Below are 23,079 nucleotides of genomic sequence, written 5' to 3' on the forward strand. Positions count from 1 at the left end.
GAATAGGTTTAATGTGAACTCTGGAAAGCATTTCACTCCTATTTGGTAGGTGAAGGTTATTCAGGGATTTAGAGCCAATGAAAGTTTTGAGTTCTGCTCGGTTGATTAAAATTAAATAGCAGAAATAATTGGTTTTTGCTACGTATCTAATTATAAAATGTATTTGACAATGCCTCTCCTAATTCATTAGTTGTAGTAATATCTTTCACTACTTGTTTTCTTGTGTCCCTTCAAATATCTTCTGAGGTTTGAGCACCCTAACACATGACACTCTGTTGTGAATTCATTTGATTGCACATCTTTAGTGTGATACAGTGAATCACTTGTAAAATATCTGCCTTGGTTATTTTTATTTGAAACCTATATTAGCATTTCACATTCTTAATTACTTTATAGCGTACTGTTCTTTATGTAGGACACTTGTAAAATTGATAATTGCTTCTTAAAAAAGCTGTTGCTCTTTGTATGGCCTGTTGCATTCTTAATTTTTAATGAAATAATTTAAATGTTTTATTGTCTTTTCTCAACAGTTTTCAAAATCTTGTTAATGTGATGGCATAAACTAGTAAAAAGGCATTTGGATCACATCATGGATATCAGCAATGGTGATTGATATTACACAAGTGGCACACTAAGAGTCTGCTGTATGAAATGTCAGAAGTTTATATTTCTTCTAGTTTTACAATGGTAAGTTTATTACATTTTGTACTAAGTAAATAATAACTTTTTAACTTATGTAAGGTGTATTTCTTTAGAAAGTAACATACCAGCAAATTAGTAAAAATTTCTGCCTTGTGTATTATTTCTTATGTTTGTCAAGTTCAGCAGTAATTACTCACCAAGCTGTACATTGGAATTTGGTTTAATTTGTTTTATTGGTATCCATTTGAAATGTCAGTTACTCATCCTTAACGTGCTAGCCTTAATTAGAACAACCTAGGTGAAATGGAGTATCTAAATGACCCTGTTTTTCATGTTTGGGTTCAACCCTGAATGAGATTACTCTTCAGAAGATAACTGAGCTTGTGTGTAAAAGGGGAGAATATACAGGCAAGTTTATCCATGTGTAAATTAGCTATGAACAACCATTATAGACAACGCATAGTAATATGGGTTTTTTTCTCCCTTCAACTCAACTACTGATGTTTTGCCCATTTGCTGTTTGTCGTATTAATTATATTTTCTTGTAAGACTGAGTTCATTGGACATCTCACACTTTGTCCTCCTGCATTGCTACTTTTAAATGGACAGAAAGGAAGTTGGTAGGATAGCAGTTCTTTATCTGTATCTCCAGGAATATAAACAGTGCACCTTTCCAGGCATTCATGTAAGGCAGCAGGAATAGCTAACAAGCAAGAGGCTTGTAGCAGCACAAATACAACGCAGTTTTGAGAACATTAGAAACTTCTATTTTGTAATTGTCTTTTCTTCATTACACAAAATGATGTGCTGTCTTACACAGTTGTATCTAGAACTATACCAGGCAATACTTTTAGGATACATTACTTTCACTAAGAAATACTACTTGCATTATGAATACCTAAAGAGACAATATAGTAATTACTGTTAATTGACAAACAAGATTGTGTTGCTTAAGAGGTGTAGTGGTCTTGTCCCATTCCCTCTGTTCTGCTCTAGGACCATCTGACACCTAAGTAGTAGATTTATGAGAATTTATGCCCCCCCCCCCCCCCCCGCTGAAGATGAAAAACACCTATGGAAACAATTTTCCTCCATTTGTAATTTTCAGCCTTTCTAAATAACATGTAAAAGGGTTGATTCCATATTTAAAATTTGAAGTCTTCACATCATATGTCAGTTGAATCAGTTTGTATAATCTGGAATTTGGGAAGATGGAAAAGGGAAGGTATGCCATTATGTACAAATGTGAATCTATTCATTATCGTGGGTATTATGACAGGCTTATGGTGATATGCAGTTTGACACATTGAATTTTTAAAGATGAAATGAATAGAAGGGTAAGACTGAACTGATTTCTATTAAAAATGTTATTTTGAGATTGGGAAAGTTGAGTACTCCTACATTTCACCCTGAAATCTGAAATACAGATACTCTCAAACAGGATCTTTTAAACTTAGCTTTGAGTCTGAATTTACTTAAATCCAATGTGGGTGATGATTCATCTCACCAACTGTATGAAATGTTTAAAAATGGAGAAGGTTTGGGAAACAGCCTTCTAGTACCTCAGAGGAGATTACTGAGAAGACAGAGCAAGGCTTTTTGTTGACGTAAATGATGCAAAAATAGGGGATGCCCCACCTGGGTATAAGAAAAAATATTTTCACTATAAGGTCAATGAAACACTGGAACAGCTTGCCCAGAGAAGTTGTGGAATATCTGTATTTGGAGGTTTTCAAGACCCAGCTGGACAATGTCCTGTGTAACTAAATCTGAATTTAGTCTTGATGTCCATTCGAGCAGGAGGTTGGACTAGATTGCCTCCCAAAGTCCTTTCCAACTTGAATGATTTTGTGATTCTGATTCAGGCATTTTGTTTTATTTCATTTTCACTATTAATGACTGTAACTGTTTTTTTACTGGTGTGATTTACTCTTTTTTTAACGCCCTGTTAAATTAGAATCGCAATTCTGTTTTGTTGTTTATGATTTGTTTTTGTTTTAAGCAACAAGTGAGCAAGCAAATACAACTTTAATGGTTTCCTTCTTAGTATGTGAAACCATGTAACTGGATACTGTGGGATATTAAGAATGTGATTTCATACCTCTCATTTGACCAGACAAACTTTTAATAGTAATACCAATACATTATATCATATGTACAATACATAAAAATAGTGTATTTTAGTAACTGGAGCCTAACTGGAACATTCCAGCCGTACATAAGGCTTAAATATGAACAACATTCACACACAAGTACTAAAGCCAGAACAACCGCAAGTACCAAGTCAGCTACTTTGTAGCTTAGATGGAAAACTTTTTTAATGCCCTAAAGAAATACCACAGAAAGAAGTGATATTAATACATTGCATAGGCATATTCAGTTTTACATTAGATACATTTGTGACAATATATTCTTCAGATTTGCTATGTCTGTAAGTGATTTTTAAATATTTTTTCTGACTGTTTTGTTTACTTTTTTTTTTTAAGGTTTCCCAATGAGTGGATCACGATGAACATACTTTAGGGACTTGCCATAGTATGGCTGCTTCTCGATCTACTCGTGTTACAAGATCTACAGTGGGTTTAAATGGTTTGGATGAAAACTTTTGTGGTAGAACATTAAGAAACCGTAGTATTGCTCATCCAGAGGAAGTTTCACCCCATCCTCAAATACGATCAAGGTCACCAAAGAAGAGGCCAGAGTCTGTGCAAACTCAGAAGGGAAGTAACGGTGGAAGAACTGCTGATTTGAAACAACAGAGTGCTCGGGAATCATGGGTGAGCCCTAGAAAGAGAGGGCTGTCTACTTCGGAAAAAGATAATGTCGATAAACAAACTGTGGAAAATTGTGAAAAAAAACAAGCAGAACCTGTTTCACCAGTTTTGAAAAGAATTAAGCGCTGTCTACGTTCAGAGGCACCCAACAGTTCAGAAGAAGACTTGCCTACTAAAACAGAGAAGGAATCATTGGAGCATAAAAGCTTAGTGTCGGACAATGATGCAGTCTCCACAGGGACTAAGCGAGCTTGTCGATGTCTTATATTGGATGATTGTGACAAAAGGGAAGTTAAAAAGGTGAATGTCTGTGCAGAAGGATTTAATAATTCTGCAATAGTTGACGAGATTGCAGGCTATCAGACTGTCAATGGAGTTGGTGAGAGAGACTCAAATTCTCTTAACTGTGATGACTGTCAGCTTGATGGGAACACTAAGCAAAACAGTGCTGGTTCCTGTATGTCCAAGGACAAAACAGTAGCAGAAAACGGAAACTCATTTGCCCATTCTTCATTGTTGCTTAATAGCAGCAAGGAGGACAGTGTTGTAGACCATTATGTGCCTTGCACAAACTCTCAAGAACAGGTAAAATTAGAGGACCACAAAATAATAAATGACTGCTTGCCTGAGGAACATGCTAATCAGGCATATGAGCCAGCTACAGGGTCCTTTTCTGAAATCCAGTCATCTTTGTTAAGGGATTCGGAGGAGGAGGTAGATGTTGTAGGAGATAGTAGTGCCTCTAAGGAACAGTGTGCTGAAAACACCAATAGCAACCCGAATATTCGTCATGACAGTGCATCAATCTCAGGTGAACCTGAACCACATTCTTCAGTGCTGGACTGTGTTTCAGCTCAAATGACATCTATGTCAGAACTTCAAGAACACAGATACACATTGAGAACTTCACCACGAAGGGCTGCCCCTGCCAGAAGTAGCCCTACTAAAAATATCTCTCCTTGTAGAGAGAACGGACAGGTTGAGGAAAATAATCTTAGTCCCACTGAAAAGAATGTACCTGTAGGTATTAATAATATCAATGGATCTCCCAAAAAGTCTGAAGAAATTAAACAGAATGAAAAAGAGAGAAATTGTAATACGGGAGATCATGGGAGTGATGGACTAAGAAAGCCACTTTCTGAGGCTAGGCTTGTTGCTGGATATGTACCATCTGCCAAAGAGAGTGCCAACATCCACACTGCAGAGGATGATGAGGAAGAGCCTGATGTGTATTACTTTGAATCAGATCATGTGGCATTGAAACACAACAAAGAGTATGTGTAACTATGGTAACCATGAATTCTGCTTTTGTTTCTTACCAAAAATATATAAATTAATACATATTTAAAGTACTTGCACAAAAATTTAAGTGCTTTATAATTTTCATACTCTTCAATCTTTATTTTTCTTCCTTGTTTCTACCTCAAACAAAATTAAACTCTATTTTATATGTAGTATGGTACAGCAATGTGGTTTATACGTTTCTAGCAATATGAATTGTTTAGCCAGAAATTTTTTTTTTAAAAACAACCCACATCCATTATCTCTTTTCTCTAAAAAGCTAGCTGAAAACAAACCCAAAGGAATTATAACTCTTAATTAGAGTTCAGTTATTTATCAGCATGTCCAGTAGCCACAGTACATACAGCTTATGAAATTATCCTTCTGTTGTACATAGAATTTAAAGTCAGGTACCTGTTTTCAGAGTGTCATGGGAAAGACTTACCATTATTGTGTTAAGGAAGATTAATTGATCAAATGCAGCAATTTGAGAACTTTCTCCAGAGTAAAGTATGTCTGCATTGCTGTTTATATTCGTTAAATGTAAATATATACATGTTCTAATTGCTATTAGAAAAGAGCACTAACTTGTTTTTATATTTATCATCTGAATGTAAGTAGAACTGTGGTAATCATATATTTTAAGTAACTGCGAACAGATTCTTGAAACAGAAGGGCAATTTTCTCAGTGACGAAAGTTTACATGGAGAAAATTTGTCTTCAAATGATAGATCAGGCCAGTTTTTATTGCACAGTCTTTGTAATGCTGTTTTGACTTCTGTGTTTTTCTGCTTAGTAGATGTTCTACATTTTGTTGTGAGTACTGAAAGGCCAAATGCAGATCATCTTCAGTTTGCTTCATATGAAGAGTTAAACCACTGCTAGCAGTTTCTGTAAATGATCACAATACAATTATTATGAATATGGGGCACAAGGCACAGATGATTGTTTAATCCAGCAGAAGTTTGACTGGGTTTTTTGTTATTAGAGTTGCATTATTTTTATAATGAAATTTTGTTCAATATTGAATGTGAATAAATTATTTTAATCAGAGAAAATTGTGAATTAGAGCATGGTTCAGACAAAGTTCTGATTTCAAAATAACGATAAATATCTGCAGCTTCAGTCAGCAGCCCAAAGTGTACGGACACTTTTCCTGGTAGATAGAGGGAAGATTGCTGTTTCCTAAATGATAAATGGGAAAAATGGACTGTTGTCTTTTGACATTTTTTTCATGTTTTTGTATCTGTATGTAGGATGACTTTACTAGTTATGTTAGTACAAAGATAGATTAGTAATGTATCTTTTTTTATTATTATTTATTAGGAAAAGAATGATAAAGATCATACCACATTTTTAGATGTAGCCTCAATTTTTACTTCTTTCAAGTTAAACGTGTCCAAAATGCATAGTTTTTAAAAATAAAAATCTGCTATTGAATGTTACTGCTGTAAAAAGAACAGTAATTTTTTCTATTCTTACAATTAAACACAGATCTAAATTGTTCTTGAAAAATTTCAGGAACGTGCCCTAGTGTTAGCTTTTGAATATACACAATTGCTCTCAAGATATGACTAGTTGTTCAGATTGGCAGCCTGTTTGTGAGAGCTTGTTGGGGAGCTTTTGAAATTGCAACTAGGACTTGGTAGCTTGCTACTAACTTGCTGCCTGAATGCAGAATTCCAAAAGAAATTGCTGTTATTTTTATCCTATCTTATATTTTACTGATCTTTGGTGGCAAAAAAAGTCAAAGCTAGAATTCTCTGCTAGATCAAGAAAGAACAATTTCTACTTTTCAGAAGGGAAGCATGCTACTGAGGGTAGTGTTAGCTGGATTTTTTTTTCCCCTTTTAAAAAATGTTGATATAATTGGAAAATTATGGGCAGTCTTTTGTTGTTGTTGTTTGCAAGAAAATAAATCTAGTATTCTGATTGTTCCTCATGGTAATAGGATCCTTCTAAAGAAGTCTATATTTTGATATTTGAGCCCAGTTGCCCTTTATCTGGAACTTCATAGTTTAAGAGTTAATCAAATACAGTGTACTACATCCTTTTTCAAATTTTAAAAATACCAAAGTTCATTAGAAGATACTCCTACTTAATGTGTTACAGTTCTTCAGTAGTGTCTTAATTATACCCTTGTTTAATCTCATTTTGTGCTTATTTTCTAAAATGTTAAACTAAAAAAAAAAAAGGTTTTAGCGGAAAAGTTTTCCCCGATTAGTCAGATGCAAAGAATTCCAGGGTTCCCATGCTGTCAGGTAAAGGCTGTTCACTTTGCCTGTGACATTTCTGGCTGAACAAAGTATGCTGGTCTTCTGCTTATCAGATCTTCAAATGGTACACAGCTTTGTTTTTCTGTCCGTCATCAGTTTGTGATTAAACTTGTCTTTATGGATGATTTTTTTCTCTGGTTTATATTTCTATTCTCTTTTAAAAGCAAATTCAGAGAGACGTTAGCATCTCAGCTAGGTTGAGGAGGCAGATTTCTCCAAGAAGGCATTAATATCATTCTTTAGATGTTTCACAGCAGAAAAAAAAGCTATATTGTTCTGTGCTGCAGAAGCAATTTGATATGTCTGTAAACTTACATTATTTCTTATTACATTGCATAGCTTGATGACATACACATTCATACAGCTGATTTTCACTTTGCAAGAAATTATTGTAACATTGATAAAATATGAATATACTGAAACCTTCAACAGCTGTTGATAAGACTTGCTATAAGAAAAACAACTAAATGTGTATTGTAGTATTTTTGTATGAATTTGTTGCTTTTTGAATGTTTTCATGTTTAAACAACATTCATATATTAATATTTCTGGGAAAACTGGATGATATAATAAGAAAATAATCATCACAGAAAGTAAGTTATGGAATACTATTATTCAGAGAGAAGGCTGAAATAATGGATGTTCCACAACCTCTTTAATAAAACAGATCTCTCCTACAAAGATCTGAGATCTCTAAACAGAAATTTTATCACAACATAGACATTCATGTAGATAATAACAGACTGATCTAGGGGGTTGTATAATTGTAAAGTATTGTTAATGTTGATTTTTCTGTTATTACACACATAATTTGAATTTTTGTGTATTATGATTCTTCTCAGAAAAATATGGTTTGGTGCACATTTGAGAAATTTGCTTGTATGTTCTATCTTAGAAACCTTTGCATTTTCTTTTGATATTTTCATCAAAACTGAACTTGTTGATTTAAATCTTTTTACACTGCTTAATTTTATATGCTGTGCTTAGTGTTTTGCGTATGTCTTTCCTCAGAAGTTTCTCATATCTATTTGCTGTATTTTTTTATAGTTTAATTCTTTCTTATAGTGCAGTAGCTTAATTTTCTATCTTACGCAATATTTTATCCTCAGTACATTTTCCCCTTTGCCCAGGGCTTCGTTTAGTGCCCTTTTTTCTTTTTTCTTCTTCCTCTCTATTTACTCTCTGGAGTTTTGCAATGTTTGGCAGGTGTTAGGTTGCATGAGGGAAAATTTTTGTTTAACACTTAGCTCTGAGTTCTAGGTGAAAATGTAATTGAAGAGTTGAGTTGTCACGTGCATGTAATGCATTATACAGTGTATTTCTAGGATCCTGTAAACTGTGGTTAGCTTTATAGGAACCACCTAGGCCTGTAGGTAAGCTCACTGAAATGTAAGAACTATGCATGAGCACTTGCCTACAGGCATTCAGTTGCAAGAGTTAGGACTTTGTGTTTGTTCAGTAAATAGATATTTTTATATATCTTTGGTTTCATTTATTACTTTATAATATTTAAAATCATAATAGCTGTACTGACATTTAAACTGAAGACAGATTAGAATGAAACACTTCATCTCTTAAAACCCAGTCTTGTGAATTCTTGCCTAGTATGGGTTGTATTGTTGCACAGGCCTTGGAAAGACAAGAGGACCATGTAGGATCGTACAACCAGATTTAATATACAATTGACAATTCATAGTAATACTGTTAATGTTGTCTTTGGATGGTCTTTTAATATTGTATGAATGTGAGAAAGACAAGACATCTGTGGCATTTCCTGTGGTACAGGTTTTGTATTTTATTCAGTCACAAATGTTTCTGCCTAATGAATCAGATTGAAACAGTTCTCTATAAAAGTTCATCTTACTGCACTTGACTTGTTAGAATAGGCTCTGGTGCACCTTGCCGTACCAGTTATTTGAGAACTGCCTTAAACCGAATCTTCTTAAAATGTAACTCTAACATAATCCTGTAGTGGTCTCTTTCACTAAGGTGAACTTGTAATTTTACCTGCACCATGTTTCTTCCTTAACTGGATGACAATTAGTATTAAAAATTAAAGTACTTTTCATTAATATATTTTAAGATAAAAATCTCTATGTCTATCTTTGCATATACAAAAATACTACATCAGTTTTGTAATTTATCCCCATATATTCAGATGTATGTCTCAGAATTAAGGTCAAATTTATCACACAGTGTGGATTTATTTTAATGTACAGATAGATAATCTAACATTCCTTTGTAGTGATGTCCTGTAGCTAATACTACAGTATAAATTATCCTCCTATATTATTTTTAAGGACACCTTTGTCTCATTTTCCGATGAGACATACAGTTTTAGTCTGAGGAGACTTCGGTTGTTATGTTGTTTCATGTTAAGGAATAAAGGGAATTGGTATAAATCAAGTAAATCATGTTACTTTTTCTAGTAGCAGTTTTAATCCATACTGGGGTTAAGAATATTATGAGACAGCAACTATTTTGTAAACATGTAACCTCTGAGTACTTTATAGAATATATCATCAACATAGAAGAATTTAAGTATACATTTTTAGTGTTGAAGAACAATAGAAGTTAATACTCTTTTAAAAAATGCATATGTGCCATATATATTAGATTACAATGTGTTTTAATTCATCCTTTGTTCCACACAAGAGTGGTGTAGCATACAGTGATATTTTTCTCAAACTACCTATTAATGTAAAACTTAAACATACGGAAGATTGGTTCTCTTCTCAGAGAGTAGTTCCTACTGTCTGGTAGATTGGTCTGTGTTTTTACTAAGTAACAAAAAATTAAATTGGATTTAAGTAAAAATCTCATTTCATGTAGAAGTTGAATGCTGCAACTACTTCATCTGCAAAATAGAAATATGACGGAAATCAATTAGAAACTTCTAATATGAGTTTCTGATCAACTGCAGTTTGGTATTGCAGATAATTGTGTTATTAAAGCATTGTGATAGTGTAATGGGCATACAATCACATTTATTAGTGAAATACTTGTTATATTTTACACCAGCTTAAAATATTAAGTATTTTGAGAATTTTTTACTGCCAGCTTTATTATTTATCTTATTTTATAAGGTCATTTCTATCTATAAATACTTATCAATGGAACAGTTATAAGTGACACAAATTTATTGCAGGACTAAAGATCAAGGTTTAGTTAAGAGTATTTTTGTAATCATAGAATCATGTTTTATAATTACATAAACTACTCAAGAAACACAAAATAATAGAGTTCTTAATTTGCAAGAGATAATGCCTTGGGCATGTGCTGCATCTGTTTTTCTCTCTCTAATAATAGGCTTACTCTAGGAGCCATTAAATGTCAAGTACATTTGTCAAATTCGTTTTTATTTCTCTGAACATAGTTATCTTGCTGTCAACCACAGCACAATCCTAGTGAACGGCACTATCAAACACAGTGCAATCCTCATTTAAATAATGCATCCTGTGGAAAGCAAAGCTTGATTTCTTTTGGATTTGTGTCCTTTGCTCCTTGAATTCTCTTCTCTCCTGATTTGCATGATACCTGCTTTTCTTTTTCTGCCTATGTTCTCACCTCCAAGAGTCCTCTGTCACGGCATCTTGTCCTGGAAGAGAGAGCGTGAGCTCTTCAGCGCAGAGCTGCTTCCCTGCTGGCTGGCTTGGTAGCGTGTGTGGATGTGTGTGCTGATGGATTGACCAGAGAATGTGAAGAGTAATGGTTGGATTCAGTTTGCCTTTCTCTTGTGGAGATAGTAGTTATGGTCTCTCCCCCTTTCCAAACTGCCAGTTTTTAGAGAACATACAGGAACTCAGCTTGTCTTTCCAACTTCTTTGATCAACATGGATCAAAAATCATGGGGGAAAATCAACAATTTTTTAAAAAATAATAAACACAAACACACTATTTTAATACACAAAAAGATAGAAACTTATTTTCCCACCTGTTCATTTGGAAATGCTTACCATTTCTCAGGATCCTCATTAGTAAATTCATCTAAACTGGAAAATTAAGTATTAGTAAATACTAAAAATGGTTTTGAGGGGTAGGGAATATCAGTTGAAAAAAAAAAATCAAATGCCATAGGAGATTCATGGTCCTGATTTTAAAAAAATAGAGAGAAAACCAAGAAAAGATGGGGTAGTAATATACTCGCCCAGTGCAGCTGTGTGGAGAGTAAGGCTCTGGCTGTGTTTTTGGCTATGCACACAAGGGGCACTTAACAAAAGCAAAGTCGTAAAGTGTGGTTATACCAGTTATACTAATGTAAAGTATGTCTGGTGGGACAAGGAATAAATTATATTACCATAATTGCCTACTTGGTAGGGATGTACAAGTATTTCACTAAAACACTAGTAAACATAATGATGCCACCAAGAAAACAAGAACATAGTGACTGGCATATGCTGTGAGAATGCAGGTATCTTTACTCTTCAGTTTTAACTAACCTAACTTGACATAACTCTATTACCAATTTTTAAGTATTTGTTCTGGTCTTACATGACATTTTGACAGCATCTCCATCATGAACTACAAAACTGACTGGCAGTATCTTTTAGAAGGGAATTGTACGAGCAGTGCTTATTAATGCTTGTTTTAGTCTCAGCAATAAGTTCTAATCAAGATAGGTGTTTCTTTGGTACTAGAAAGTACTTACATGCTATTTTGAGAGGAAGAAAGATCCTACTTTTTGCTTTCCTTTAAATTTTGTTCTTGGTAGGAATAGCCAGGTGATTTTTAATTTTTCACTATTGCACATCTTGTTTTTCTTTGCACGGTTCAAAGTGAAGGTGTGCTATTTTGTATAACTACCTTTGAAAGTTTTATGCTTCCTAAGCCAAGGACCAACTGTGTTTGTCCATGGTTTATTATCATAGTGAGTACTAATAAAAATATACATTTTACTAATTTTCTTCCTTATTTCTAACTTTCATTCCCCTTCTTTAGGCAAAAAAGATTGAGTGAATAATTCTTTGTATTGCTGTTAGAACATTCAGCTTCTCGTGATTGCATATCATGTTCTTGTAATCCAGTTATAGTCTTCAGATATTACTGTAACAGAATACTCGAGGGAATATGGTCATTTCTTCCATCGGCAAGAATATACACCTGAATAATTGGGAAACCTGCAGAAACATAGAGTGAGTAGAAGGAGTGCAGTAATCAAGGCCAGGTTGGAAGGGGCTTTGAGCAACCTGGTCTACTGGAAAGTGTCCCTGCTGTTAAAGGAAGACCAAAAGGCTATATTAAAATAGGTTAATGGCGGGAAGACTGATGGATGATGTTTTAACCTTTCATGTTGACAAGACCGAAACAAGTTACATGCTTGTTTGAGGCACAAAGACCTAATTGCTACTAAAAATTTTGAAAACTTGCTGGAAATGTGGATATTTGATAAAGGTGCTTTTGTACAGCTAATATTAAGTGCTGCTGAGTGTGGTGGACAGCTCTTCACAAGAATGAAGCCTATAGCAATATTTGAGTGTGTGTTCTGTTTCTGGGGCAGAGTTAAGGATTTAAGAAAGAAAGGGACATCACAAGTTCATAACCGATAAAATACTGTTCAGATGCTTGACATACAAAGTCTGGAGTGGTGAAAGTTGGAAGGTGAAATTAGAGTGGAAAATAGCTCTTTTGCACCCAGGTGGAAGACTGCAGTAGGGTTTTCTGTTTTGGTTTAGGGTTTGTTGGTTTTTTTAAAATGTCCTTAAAAAAAAAAAAAAAGTGCTTTTTGGCTTAGTTCTGTTTTGTTTTAAATAGGTGTGTATTATATCCTGAGGCTGGCATTCAGAAATAGCGATTATTGTTCCATTACTGGCACGGTAGACTTGGAGAAGCCACTTAATGTATACTTTAGTTGTTTCATGTGTAAAATGGAGAGGCAGTTTAATTATTTACTTATCTTGGAAGTCTTTTAAAAGGTCTGAAGTATGAATATTAAATATGGATAAAGTACAGTAAATTACAGTATGTGTAAAGAGGTTAAGCTAGAGTGGAAGACAATTTCATAATGAGTTGCAGAATTGGCTGTAAGTAGATTACCTTGGTTGTAGTATCTAAGCGTTAGGTAAGTAAAAACCTACCATATGCTGCTTTCTTCAGGCAAAGGTGCTTTTGTAAGTCCTGACAGGAGTTGATATATGCCCATATTGACTATGCCCTTAAACTCTTTTCTGTTTCTGAAGGGAGATCAAAGAAAGGCCACTCTTCATCAGTCTTTTCTGCTTCCTTGTTGCTGTCATGTGTGTTTTGCAAGTCTAGCATTGAATCCCAGCACTCTTCCCTAGTGCAGTAATAGGTTTTTTTTAAATCTCAGATGCGTATCAGAGTAATTTGCAAGAAACTTTGTCAAAATTACTGTATCATGACACGGGGAAAGATTTCAGGCCAAGCTTAAAAGCTGGGAGCATTATCTGATATTTCTGAATGGAAACAAACAAACAAAACCCCCAAACAAAACAAAACACTCACTTCTTTGAAATGAGAAGATTGGGTTTAATCTGCCTTAAAGATTTCTCCAGGAGGCCAATCTGGTACTACAACTGCCTTGGGTTAACTTGGAAATTCTAAGTGCAATTAATGTTTACCTTTTGCTACAGTTATTTGCAGTCTTATAATATGACATGTTTAATATCCAATACTTTCTTAGTTTAGCATCTAATAAGGAATTTATTTCTGAATCGCTGTTAAGTAAACCAAAATCCAGAGTGATAAATGACTTAAAAAAAAGTTTAGGAGAGCAGGTTTTAATCTGTACTTTGCTAGAGTTGCCAGTAGATGGCAATAAAACAAAGACTTGCTCAAATCCTCCCGGTTACTGATACGTACCGATTTTGTGTCACAGCTCTTGGAAATCAAAATACAAGTTTGCTTTAAAGTAGATATTTTTTCTACATATCTTTTAGCCATGTTTTGCTATGAGAAGTGTATACTCCTTCACTTAAAACAAATCCTACCTGCACAAGAAATAATCATTATTTCTGATATAAAATTTAAATTACGGTATACATGTTTTTACCTTCTAATCCCCCAAATTGTTGTTACTGTACTTTTTATCATATTGTGAACTATAGAACTGTAGAAGTGCAGTTAGCTTGGGGATTGGGAAGTGATGACCACCACCTGCACAGCATTTTATCAGTCGAGGGTAAGTCACTTCTTTTTAATTAGGCATCAAAGTACACATCTTTGCAAGATACTAAGTGGTCATTGTAAGGCAAGTATAGTTGATAAAGTAACTTTTTTTCATTTCAAGTAATTTCTGTGAGCTTCCAGGAAATAAATTACAGGGAAATCTGTATACTGACTTTATTACATAAATTACAATAATTTCTTGCTACATTTTCCATTGTTAATAAGTGTCCCCTGCTGGCTTTATAAAACTATTTTATATATTGTCAACTTTAAAAAATACTGAATGGAGTTGCATTAGCGATCTAACAATGATAAATATTTAAATTAGGGGGAAAAAAAATCATTGTGATAACAATGCAAGTGTTTTAAATCCGTATATGGTTCATGCTAAAAGCAAGTAATAAACATTTAGCTGTGCGTCTGTAAGATTGTCTGAATACTATGTGAAAATTTGAGGCAAGTCAAAGTTGGGTGAGTTTATATATATAAGAAAATGTGAGAACGTTCATTATATCATTGCTTCAGAGGTGATTATGTAAGGTTGAAAAAGATTAAATAAGGACTAACTTTGGACTGGCAAGGACCTCCTTGCATTTATTTTCATTTGGGAGGAGAGTAGAAGTAATACTGTTTCCAAGTCTCTAGCTTAAAAGTTGAGAAAATGCATTATAATTATGTTGGAATACTAGATAAGAAAAGTCCGACAAATAGTGCACAGTAGCGTTTTGAGAGACCTCTTGCTAATTTCAAGGTTTTGAGTAAGTTTGCTTTGGATAAAGCCACTTAAGATGAAAATTCTTTTTTTATGGGTAAGACCAGTGGCAGAAAATTTTCTCATGTGTTTGTAAATGTTTGAACGTTAAGACTTTGTGTAGGGGGCTTGTTTTTGGATGAGGCTTGGCATTTTTGTGGTGTTTGGTGAATGTTACCAACAGTCACTTTTGTGTCTGCCCCTTATGTTGTTGAACAGGACAAAACTGATGCTTCACATTTATTTACTGCAATTTAACTGAAAAGCTTCACTTACTTATTTTATTCCATCCACTAGTTTGAATTAGCTACCTAAAAGTTAGAATCTTCATTTTGTTGTATCAGTTTCTCACATCACTCATTCACTTAAGGTTTAAAGTACAGTATGTTCTTCTCTTGAAGGGAGAAGAAACCTTCAGAAACCACAGAGGGACTAGCTTATGTGACTGAATGACTCTTATTGGAATACTGAAATGAATTTATTTAAAAATGCTGAATGACATGGCCTCTTGTACAGGCTAGTGTTAAGTCATTTAGTATAAAAAATAAGAGTAAACTTAAGAAACATGCTATTCTTAAGGCAGATTGACTCCTATATATATACACATATATAGTGCTTTCTAAAGCTCATTGTTAGTTCCTGCTGCAAAGAAAATAAAATCTGTGATGTAACTCTGGGTACTTAGATCTGGAAATGTAAATATGTTATCACAGGATGGAAAGAATGGGGGAAAAAAAGCATCTTAAAAGTAGATCTCAGAAAATTGGATCAAAATGGAAATGGGTCTCATTAAGGTACTAGCTATGTTATTTTCAAGCTTTATCACAGACGAGAGGAGGCTGCTGTGTCCCTAATCACTATTAGAACAAGGTTCATGGAAATGAATAGTGTAATAACTAATGGCTTATGGCAGAACTTCCATAAATATGGCTCTGCTATGTGATAATTATTTCATGGAGCAATCCAAAAGAGTGGAGTAGTTATTAACTGCAGTAGAACAACTGAATCAGCAGGAGTCCCTGCTGATCAGTATCAATCTTTAAGAAGTGGCTTTCCTTTTTTAAATATTGGTCCCTCAAAAACCTATGTAAATCAAGGTTTTCCAGCATAGAGATACTGAAACTGTTTCTATACTGTACTGAATTATTCAAGTGTTCATCTGGAAGATTCCTGGCAGTTAACATGATTTAAGAAATTACAAGAGTGTTTTAATACTGGGGTTGTGGAAACCTGGAATTACACTCTGTAGAATGAAAGTTTTCCTGCAAAGAAAACTGCTTCGGGTTTTGTATGGGCTAACAATTTAGTAATTAGAACTGAGAAAAGCGTAACTTCAGTCAGTTTAGGGGGTATGACTGACTCTGAGTTTACTCAAATTACACATTTGGAGTTGTATGCGTTTGTTTTGTTTTGGCAGAGGATGTGAGATAATTTTCCTTGGTAATTCCTTCGAGATCTTTCAGTGAAAATTATGTAACTGTAGTTGGATAATTTAGAGGTGGTTGCTCTTTGATTGCCTCATTGAAGGATGGAGCCAGTTTTGCAGCAGAAGAGTGAGCAAGGTTCCAGTTACTTTCTCTTTACCTTCATTAGGCCTTTTCAATTTTGGAGAATGTTAGTGCAACTGCAGGAGGTAGTTTAAATCGTAATTGTTGTGCTTATTTACAAAGAACCTTGGAAGATGGATAGTCAAATTGTTCGCCACTTTTTTTCTTTTCTTTTAAATAGTCTTGGAAATTATGCACACAGTGTCCTTTGCTTAATGCAGCAGAAATATTATGTTACTGTTTGAGACTAAGAAGCCAGAACAGACAGAGACTTCAAGAAAGTGCTCACCATGTGTGTTGTGATTTGGCTTACTGATTTTTCAGAGAAATACTTGGCTTTATTACAGTCATGTAGGGCCGAAGAACTAAAAGCCTGCACAAACCCATGAAAACAGTAGACGTTCAAAACTTAAAAGAACCTATGCAGACATATTATAATACAGTCAGTTAAACAGTCATGTTGGAATTTAAAAGGACGTGCAACAGTTTGGAGAGAATGCAGTACTGCAGCAAATCTAAAGTACCTGAATATGGACTATGCAAACTATGTATTTCAGGGTTAGTATTTTCAATTTTTTCTTGGCAATGTAAGACCCCAAAATGAACACTGTCATGCATTTCAATACTGATATTCACTTGATAAAATTGCAGTCTTATTCCTGGGCTTTAGAATATTCATTCATAAAAACTGAATATGGAAGTTAAAGTAATACCTCCAAGTTAAGACTTTTCTTTAGTGGAGGTACAAAAAAGTGCCAGGAAATCTTTTTGTCTGAACAGTTTCCTCAAAACCCCCTTTTTCTCTCTTGAATTATTTCATGATAATAGTGCTATGTAGCCACAGATCAACATCACATGACCTGTTTTCAAATGATCCTGACATTTTTGTAATACTTACGAATGTTTTAACGAGGGAAGTAAATGGAGTTCAGTATTCTTGTTTTGTTTGTTATTTCTCCCAAAATGTAATGTCTTCTCTTTCCTTTCAGACTTAATTATTTAAGGCCACCTCATTAAGATAGTTTCTTCCCCTACTTTACACATGTGAATCATCATTAAATTAGCACTTCATCTAAATCGCCAACATTTGGTTGCTTTTTCTTCTATGTATGTAAAGGTTTTAAATGAAATTATTATTTTCTTTCAATTTCATTTGGAAAAGCAATCACTTAAATACAATTTGAATAAGTGACGTAAAATAGCTCAAGAAAAGAAAGGCAGGTATTTATTTAACATCTTCTTAGATGCAAATTTTTGTGCACACTACTGAGCCTCTGTTAGCGTGATTAGAGCTAACTCCAGAGTCTTGTATAGAAGTTTTGGCACCTGCTGATAGCAAAAGGCTTTCTGTTGTCCAGGTTAAATCATCTCCCCAAATATCATTAAGCTCTTCTGTGTTGTTACAGCTGCATCTACATCAAACACGTTAGCAGCCTCCCTATGTTTCATTTATCTGGAGCATGCAGGGCAGGCTTCTGCATAAGAAATGCTGTCAGTCCACCTAAGCATGGACAGAGGTTGCCCAGCGCAAAGCTAGGCAATGATCAGATGCTATTTGTAAAAACTAAGTAAAGATTTTGATTTCACGTATGATGATTCCTGTAAGCCTGAACAGCGGTATTGTCTCAGGCCAATTTTGATGTACCGTCACTACTTTTGTAAGTTATTTCTGAAGTTTGTTTTTCACCTGTTCAAGAGTAGCCCCATTAATTATCTTGCTTTATGCAAAGTTTTTTTGTTTAGAGGAAACTGGAGCACTTTTCCAGTAGTGAAAATAGTCCACTATTGTTCCAATATTAATAGCCTATTTAATAAGCATTTTAGGTCTTAGTTGCATATAAACCTGAATATGTGCAGACAAATTTAAATCATAATAAATTCATAACAGAATTGTATCCTACTGTTTTTAAACAAGCTCAGTATTTTAGTTTCAAACTTCAGAATGTATGGCTATGTTTTATGTTTTCAAATATTACATTTGAGTGGAAAGAAAATTACCCTTTTTCATGGGGAGGCAGCAGTTTAATGTCTAGGTAGAAACTTAAATATTTGATGGTACGAAGCCTGTATTTTGCCTTCAGGCTATTTACTTCCCTCCGTTTAGTCTTTCCCAATTACCAGTGCAGTCAATTGAAAAACTTGGCACTAGCTCAGTAACCTCTGTATCTTTTCTGTAATACATGTGGAATTCATTGTGTTAGGCTTGTCTTTGTTTTACCAATAATGGAATAGAATGAAAATTTACTGAAATACTGTAGTAGTGAATAGATGTCACCTGATTTCTGTATACTTTAGATGGCATTTTGTGCTGAACTAAAATACAGTTGTAATATTAAATGTCAGAAAACATTTTCATGAAAAAAATTAAGTTGATACATAATAATTTGCAACAACAGGGGCCATTAGAAACTACATGATTTAGAAACTGAAGTGAAAAACTGTACCTTTAAAGCTAATAAAAGGTATTAAAAGTAGTAACCTATTTTTTAAAGGCTGTGCAATATTGTATGATGTTCTGACTCTGAGTTAGATTTATAGAAAACAGTTTGGGAAGCATACATTATTGGGTACAGGTATGATAGTCACATCAGTGATTCTCAAATGTATCTGTTAAATAGACAATCAAAACTATGTGTGAATCTGGGATGGCAGGTTTGAGGGAACACTGACATTTTCATTCAACTTCTGTATTCTTAGAGGAATGTGTTTTGTATGCATTTATTTTGCAAATTACTTATTCCTTGGTTTATTGCTTTTCATAAATGATTCTGGTATTCTCCTCTAAGGTGAGGCTTCCATGAAATGTTTAGATACAGTTTCTAAGCCATTCTTGTCCACACTGTGGGTGGTTGAGCAAAATGTTAAAAGTGGTACAGTCATTTGTATTGGGAGAAGGAAGCTGATTTTGAAGTGGAAGAGAAATTAGGTCATTTTGTTTGTGGTGTTTCTAACTTTGTAAGCAAAGCTTGTTGGTCATAGCTATTGAGAATATGAATAGGTTGTCCCTGACACCATATTGTTTTAGCTAGTATAAAATTTACATTTAAAGGAAATCACTGGGAGGGGGGGAGTGTCACATTTTTTTATGGGTTTATATAAATTAATCTACTACTTAAAATAGATTTGATATATTTTTTTATATAATTCAGTAAAAATGTCTATGAACTGTTTCAGATAAGCTATGAAATCTGGTAGAAGCTAGTAGATAATCATGGCTAGTATTTAGATGGGGGGATGTCACTTTTAAAGACAAATTTAGTGAGATGTTTTCCTTTGTCTCTGTAGTTATCAGAGACTATTACAGACGATTGCTGTACTCGAGGCTCAACGTACTCAAGCAGTTCAAGACCTTGAAAGTTTAGGCAGACACCAGAGAGAAGCACTGAAAGATCCTATTGGATTTGTGGAAAGACTCCAGAAGAAGGTATTTCAATAGGCTTTTCTTAAGTCTTACTTGGAATTTTTTTTTTTTTAATAACCAGTAATTCATCATCTGTAGAAATCAGAGAATTCCATATATACTTACGTTAAGATTACGAGTTTAAAATCCTTTATCTGCTGAGCAAAAATGGCCCTTTGTTTTCTTATTAAATCTGTAAGACGTAGGTCTTCAATGTTTTTATTAGATATGCTTTCTTCCTTTTTTTTTTTTTTTTGGTATGCAGAAATGTAATCTTTAAATTTCTAATTGTAATGTAGGTATTTTAAGACAACCTGAAATATACAGGTGACTGGAAGTAATTCATAGTAAGGCATCAGATCAAGAATTCATAACTTTTCTCATTAGAGAAATTAAATGTTGTGCTGCGAGTTAATTTGGTAGGGTACTTTTTAAAGAGCAGGAAATGTAGTTCATAACCTAAAACCAAAATGAATGCTAGAAAACATACCTGAGTTCTGGATAACATAATAGAATATTGTCTGATGGAGGAGAATTAATTCTGCTAAGGAAGCATTTTCTTTTCAACCTTAAAAAAAAAAAATTGTTCTAACAGGGATACTGAAAAAATGTTTAAAGCTTGAATACTTTCTTGCTGCCACGTCTACCAGTGACAAAGATGCTTGACCTTCTAGTCTGCTGGCAATATGTTGTATTTCAGTGAAGAATGAAGTAGGTTTTTTATGGTGCTCTTTTCCTAGGTTTGTAGAGACCTAGGTTTACAGAGAGGTCTGATGTAAGCCCATTGGTTTTAGTAGTTGTCTTTCCATTAAATTTTGAGATGAGTTAATAGCATGCATGATGTAATAGTGTTGCATTTGATAATCATTGTATGGGGAAATACTAATCATAGTTGAAAGTATCTGGTGTATTTTTGTCTCCGAACCAAGGGAATGATACTCTTAAGGTCAACCTTTAAATAAAGTGAAGCTTTAAATAAAGTGAGCTGTGCAACAGTTGTGTTTTAGACAGAAGACAGCAAAATCAGTGTAAAATATACATTGATTTCTTTGATGGGAGGAGTTTAGGTTTATCAGATGATAAAATTCCAAATTTTACAGTTTCCTTTGTTACGAAAGGTACAGATCCTGGGCAAACAGTATGTTTAAACAAATAAGAGATAGACAGTAACAGGATATTGAAGTGAGAAACACCTGATTTCAGCTGTGAAATACATGCTTTAAAGATTTATGTTCAATAAGCCATCATTGACCGTGCCACTGCATATTTTATATGCACTATTGTGTATTATTCTTGAATGATATCTTCTCCTTAAAAATACTCTGCACTGTATGTGACTTCAAAAATTCTGATTTTGAATTCTGCTTTTAGCTAAAAAGCAGCATCAGGTTCTCATAACTTTTCAGGATTTGTAGTTTTTTTGTTTGGATATACAGCAATTGTGTTAAATATTGTTTTTCACTTTTCATTCTTGTTTTTTCAGGTTGATATGGGTCTTCCATATCCTCAGAGAGTTGTTCAGCTCCCTGAGATTGCCTGGGACCAATACACCACTAGCCTTGGAAACTTTGAGAGAGAATTCAAAAACCGAAAACGTAACAGTAGGAGGGTGAAGCTGATTTTTGATAAAGGTAAAAGGAAAGTGGGCATATATTACAAGAAAGAAATGACCAGTGTGGAGGTTTAATAATTCCTTTTTTGTGTTGCTTACAGTAGGTATACCTGCAAGACCAAAAAGTCCTTTGGATCCCAAGAAGGATGGAGAGTCTATTTCATACTCTGTCTTGCCTTTAAGTGATGGTCCAGAAGGTTCTACAAACAGTCGTCCACAGGTAGTTGTTACGAAAGGAAAGATAAAATTTTACAAAATAGTAATTTATGAATTTTTTTTCTTTTTCTTTTTTAATACTGGTATGTGGATAATATTAACTGTTACTTCAAATGTTAATGTTGGTGATGACATGTCATTCATGTACTCAGATCAGAGCACTTATTTTTGGTTTAGGCAAATTTTATTTCAAATTTTCGTGCACTTATTTGGTTTGGGTTTGGTTTTACTTAGGTAGGAAAAGGGTTAAAATCAAGTTATCCTAACTGTACTTTTTCTAAACACATATTCCATTTTATATACTGTATTTGAGCAGATGATAAGAGGGCGACTTTGTGATGAGACCAAACCTGAAACTTTTAACCAGCTGTGGACTGTAGAGGAACAGGTAATGGGAAACTCTTCCATTTTGTAGCTGTGGTAACATACATGAGAATAAAAGCAAATTGTGTTTAAAGCACTTAGAAGTTCAGTCACATTTATGTAGATACTCATCTTTTGACAACTTATACCTCTACTAGGAAAGATGTATTTATTTTTTTCCTGTGTTGATTTAGAAAAAACTTGAGCAATTGCTTCTGAAGTATCCACCAGAGGAAGTAGAGTCCCGACGGTGGCAGAAGATAGCTGATGAACTGGGAAACAGAACAGCAAAGCAGGTAACAAGTAAAACAGTTTGAGAAGTAATCCCTTTCCTTGACTTTTCTTTTTTTCTTCCTTTTTTTTTTCTTTCTTTTTAAAAATTTTTTTTTGTCTTTTATTTTTCTTTTTTCTTTTTAAGCTTTTTAGGAAGCACTGAGAAGAGATTGTATCCAGGTTTCTCTTCAACACTTAAGTCATTTATTTCTAATTTTAGGGTTTTTTCTGTCAAAAAACCCACAATTCATAAACTGAGGGATTTAAAAAGAGGGTATATTTTTTGTAATGTTCATAATTAAAGGAATAAAACTTATTTTGCTAGAAAAAAAATTTTCTTGGGCATTGTTTGAGTGCTTGTGCTGTGGTAATAGTGATGTCAGTCACTGCATTCTAGCAGTTGATACAGATTCACAGAAGATTTATTTGTAGATGTCTTTTTCCTTTGAAATAGCAATAAATAAAATCCACATCTTTTCAGTAATCACTTACTTTTTCTTAAAAATGTAACAGAAGGGCCTCCATTTCACTAATCACAATGCGACTCTTAATCTCAAATATATAACTTTTAAAAGTGCACCAAAGCCCATGACAAAGCTGCCGGACGTAGTTGTTTGTTAGATTTTGACAGCATACATTTAATTCCATATAGCAAGTGTAGTGACACCAGCTGTTCTCAGACTGAGTTAATTTGGAGTGCTGAATCTCCTGCACCTCAATACTGTAGAATGGGCAGACGTGAATACTCACAGACAGAAGAATTAGTTCTCTGCTGGGGCCGAGATCCACAGAAGGACACAGATGTGGAGACGCCAAGTA

General features: G+C 34.1%; 1 protein-coding gene across 5 annotated transcripts in view; it reads left to right on the plus strand.

Moving 5' to 3' along the window:
• The window catches only part of ZZZ3 (zinc finger ZZ-type containing 3), a 62,409-nt gene that overhangs the window by 26,045 nt on the left and 13,285 nt on the right, over positions 1 to 23,079 (plus strand). For 4 of the 5 annotated variants that reach the window (XM_030032288.2, XM_030032284.2, XM_030032286.2 and 1 more), the window contains exons 2-8: positions 531 to 687; positions 3,129 to 4,690; positions 19,682 to 19,820; positions 21,280 to 21,427; positions 21,510 to 21,628; positions 21,941 to 22,012; positions 22,182 to 22,283. In XM_030032288.2, the coding sequence (XP_029888148.1) occupies positions 3,180 to 4,690; positions 19,682 to 19,820; positions 21,280 to 21,427; positions 21,510 to 21,628; positions 21,941 to 22,012; positions 22,182 to 22,283 (2,091 nt within the window). In that variant the 5' untranslated portion in view covers positions 531 to 687; positions 3,129 to 3,179. The remainder of the gene's footprint in view (positions 1 to 530; positions 688 to 3,128; positions 4,691 to 19,681; positions 19,821 to 21,279; positions 21,428 to 21,509; positions 21,629 to 21,940; positions 22,013 to 22,181; positions 22,284 to 23,079) is intronic. The other variant, XM_030032287.2, reaches the window with a different exon arrangement.

This window comes from Aquila chrysaetos, chromosome 12 (assembly GCF_900496995.4).
Source record: "Aquila chrysaetos chrysaetos chromosome 12, bAquChr1.4, whole genome shotgun sequence".
Taxonomy (NCBI): domain Eukaryota; kingdom Metazoa; phylum Chordata; class Aves; order Accipitriformes; family Accipitridae; genus Aquila; species Aquila chrysaetos.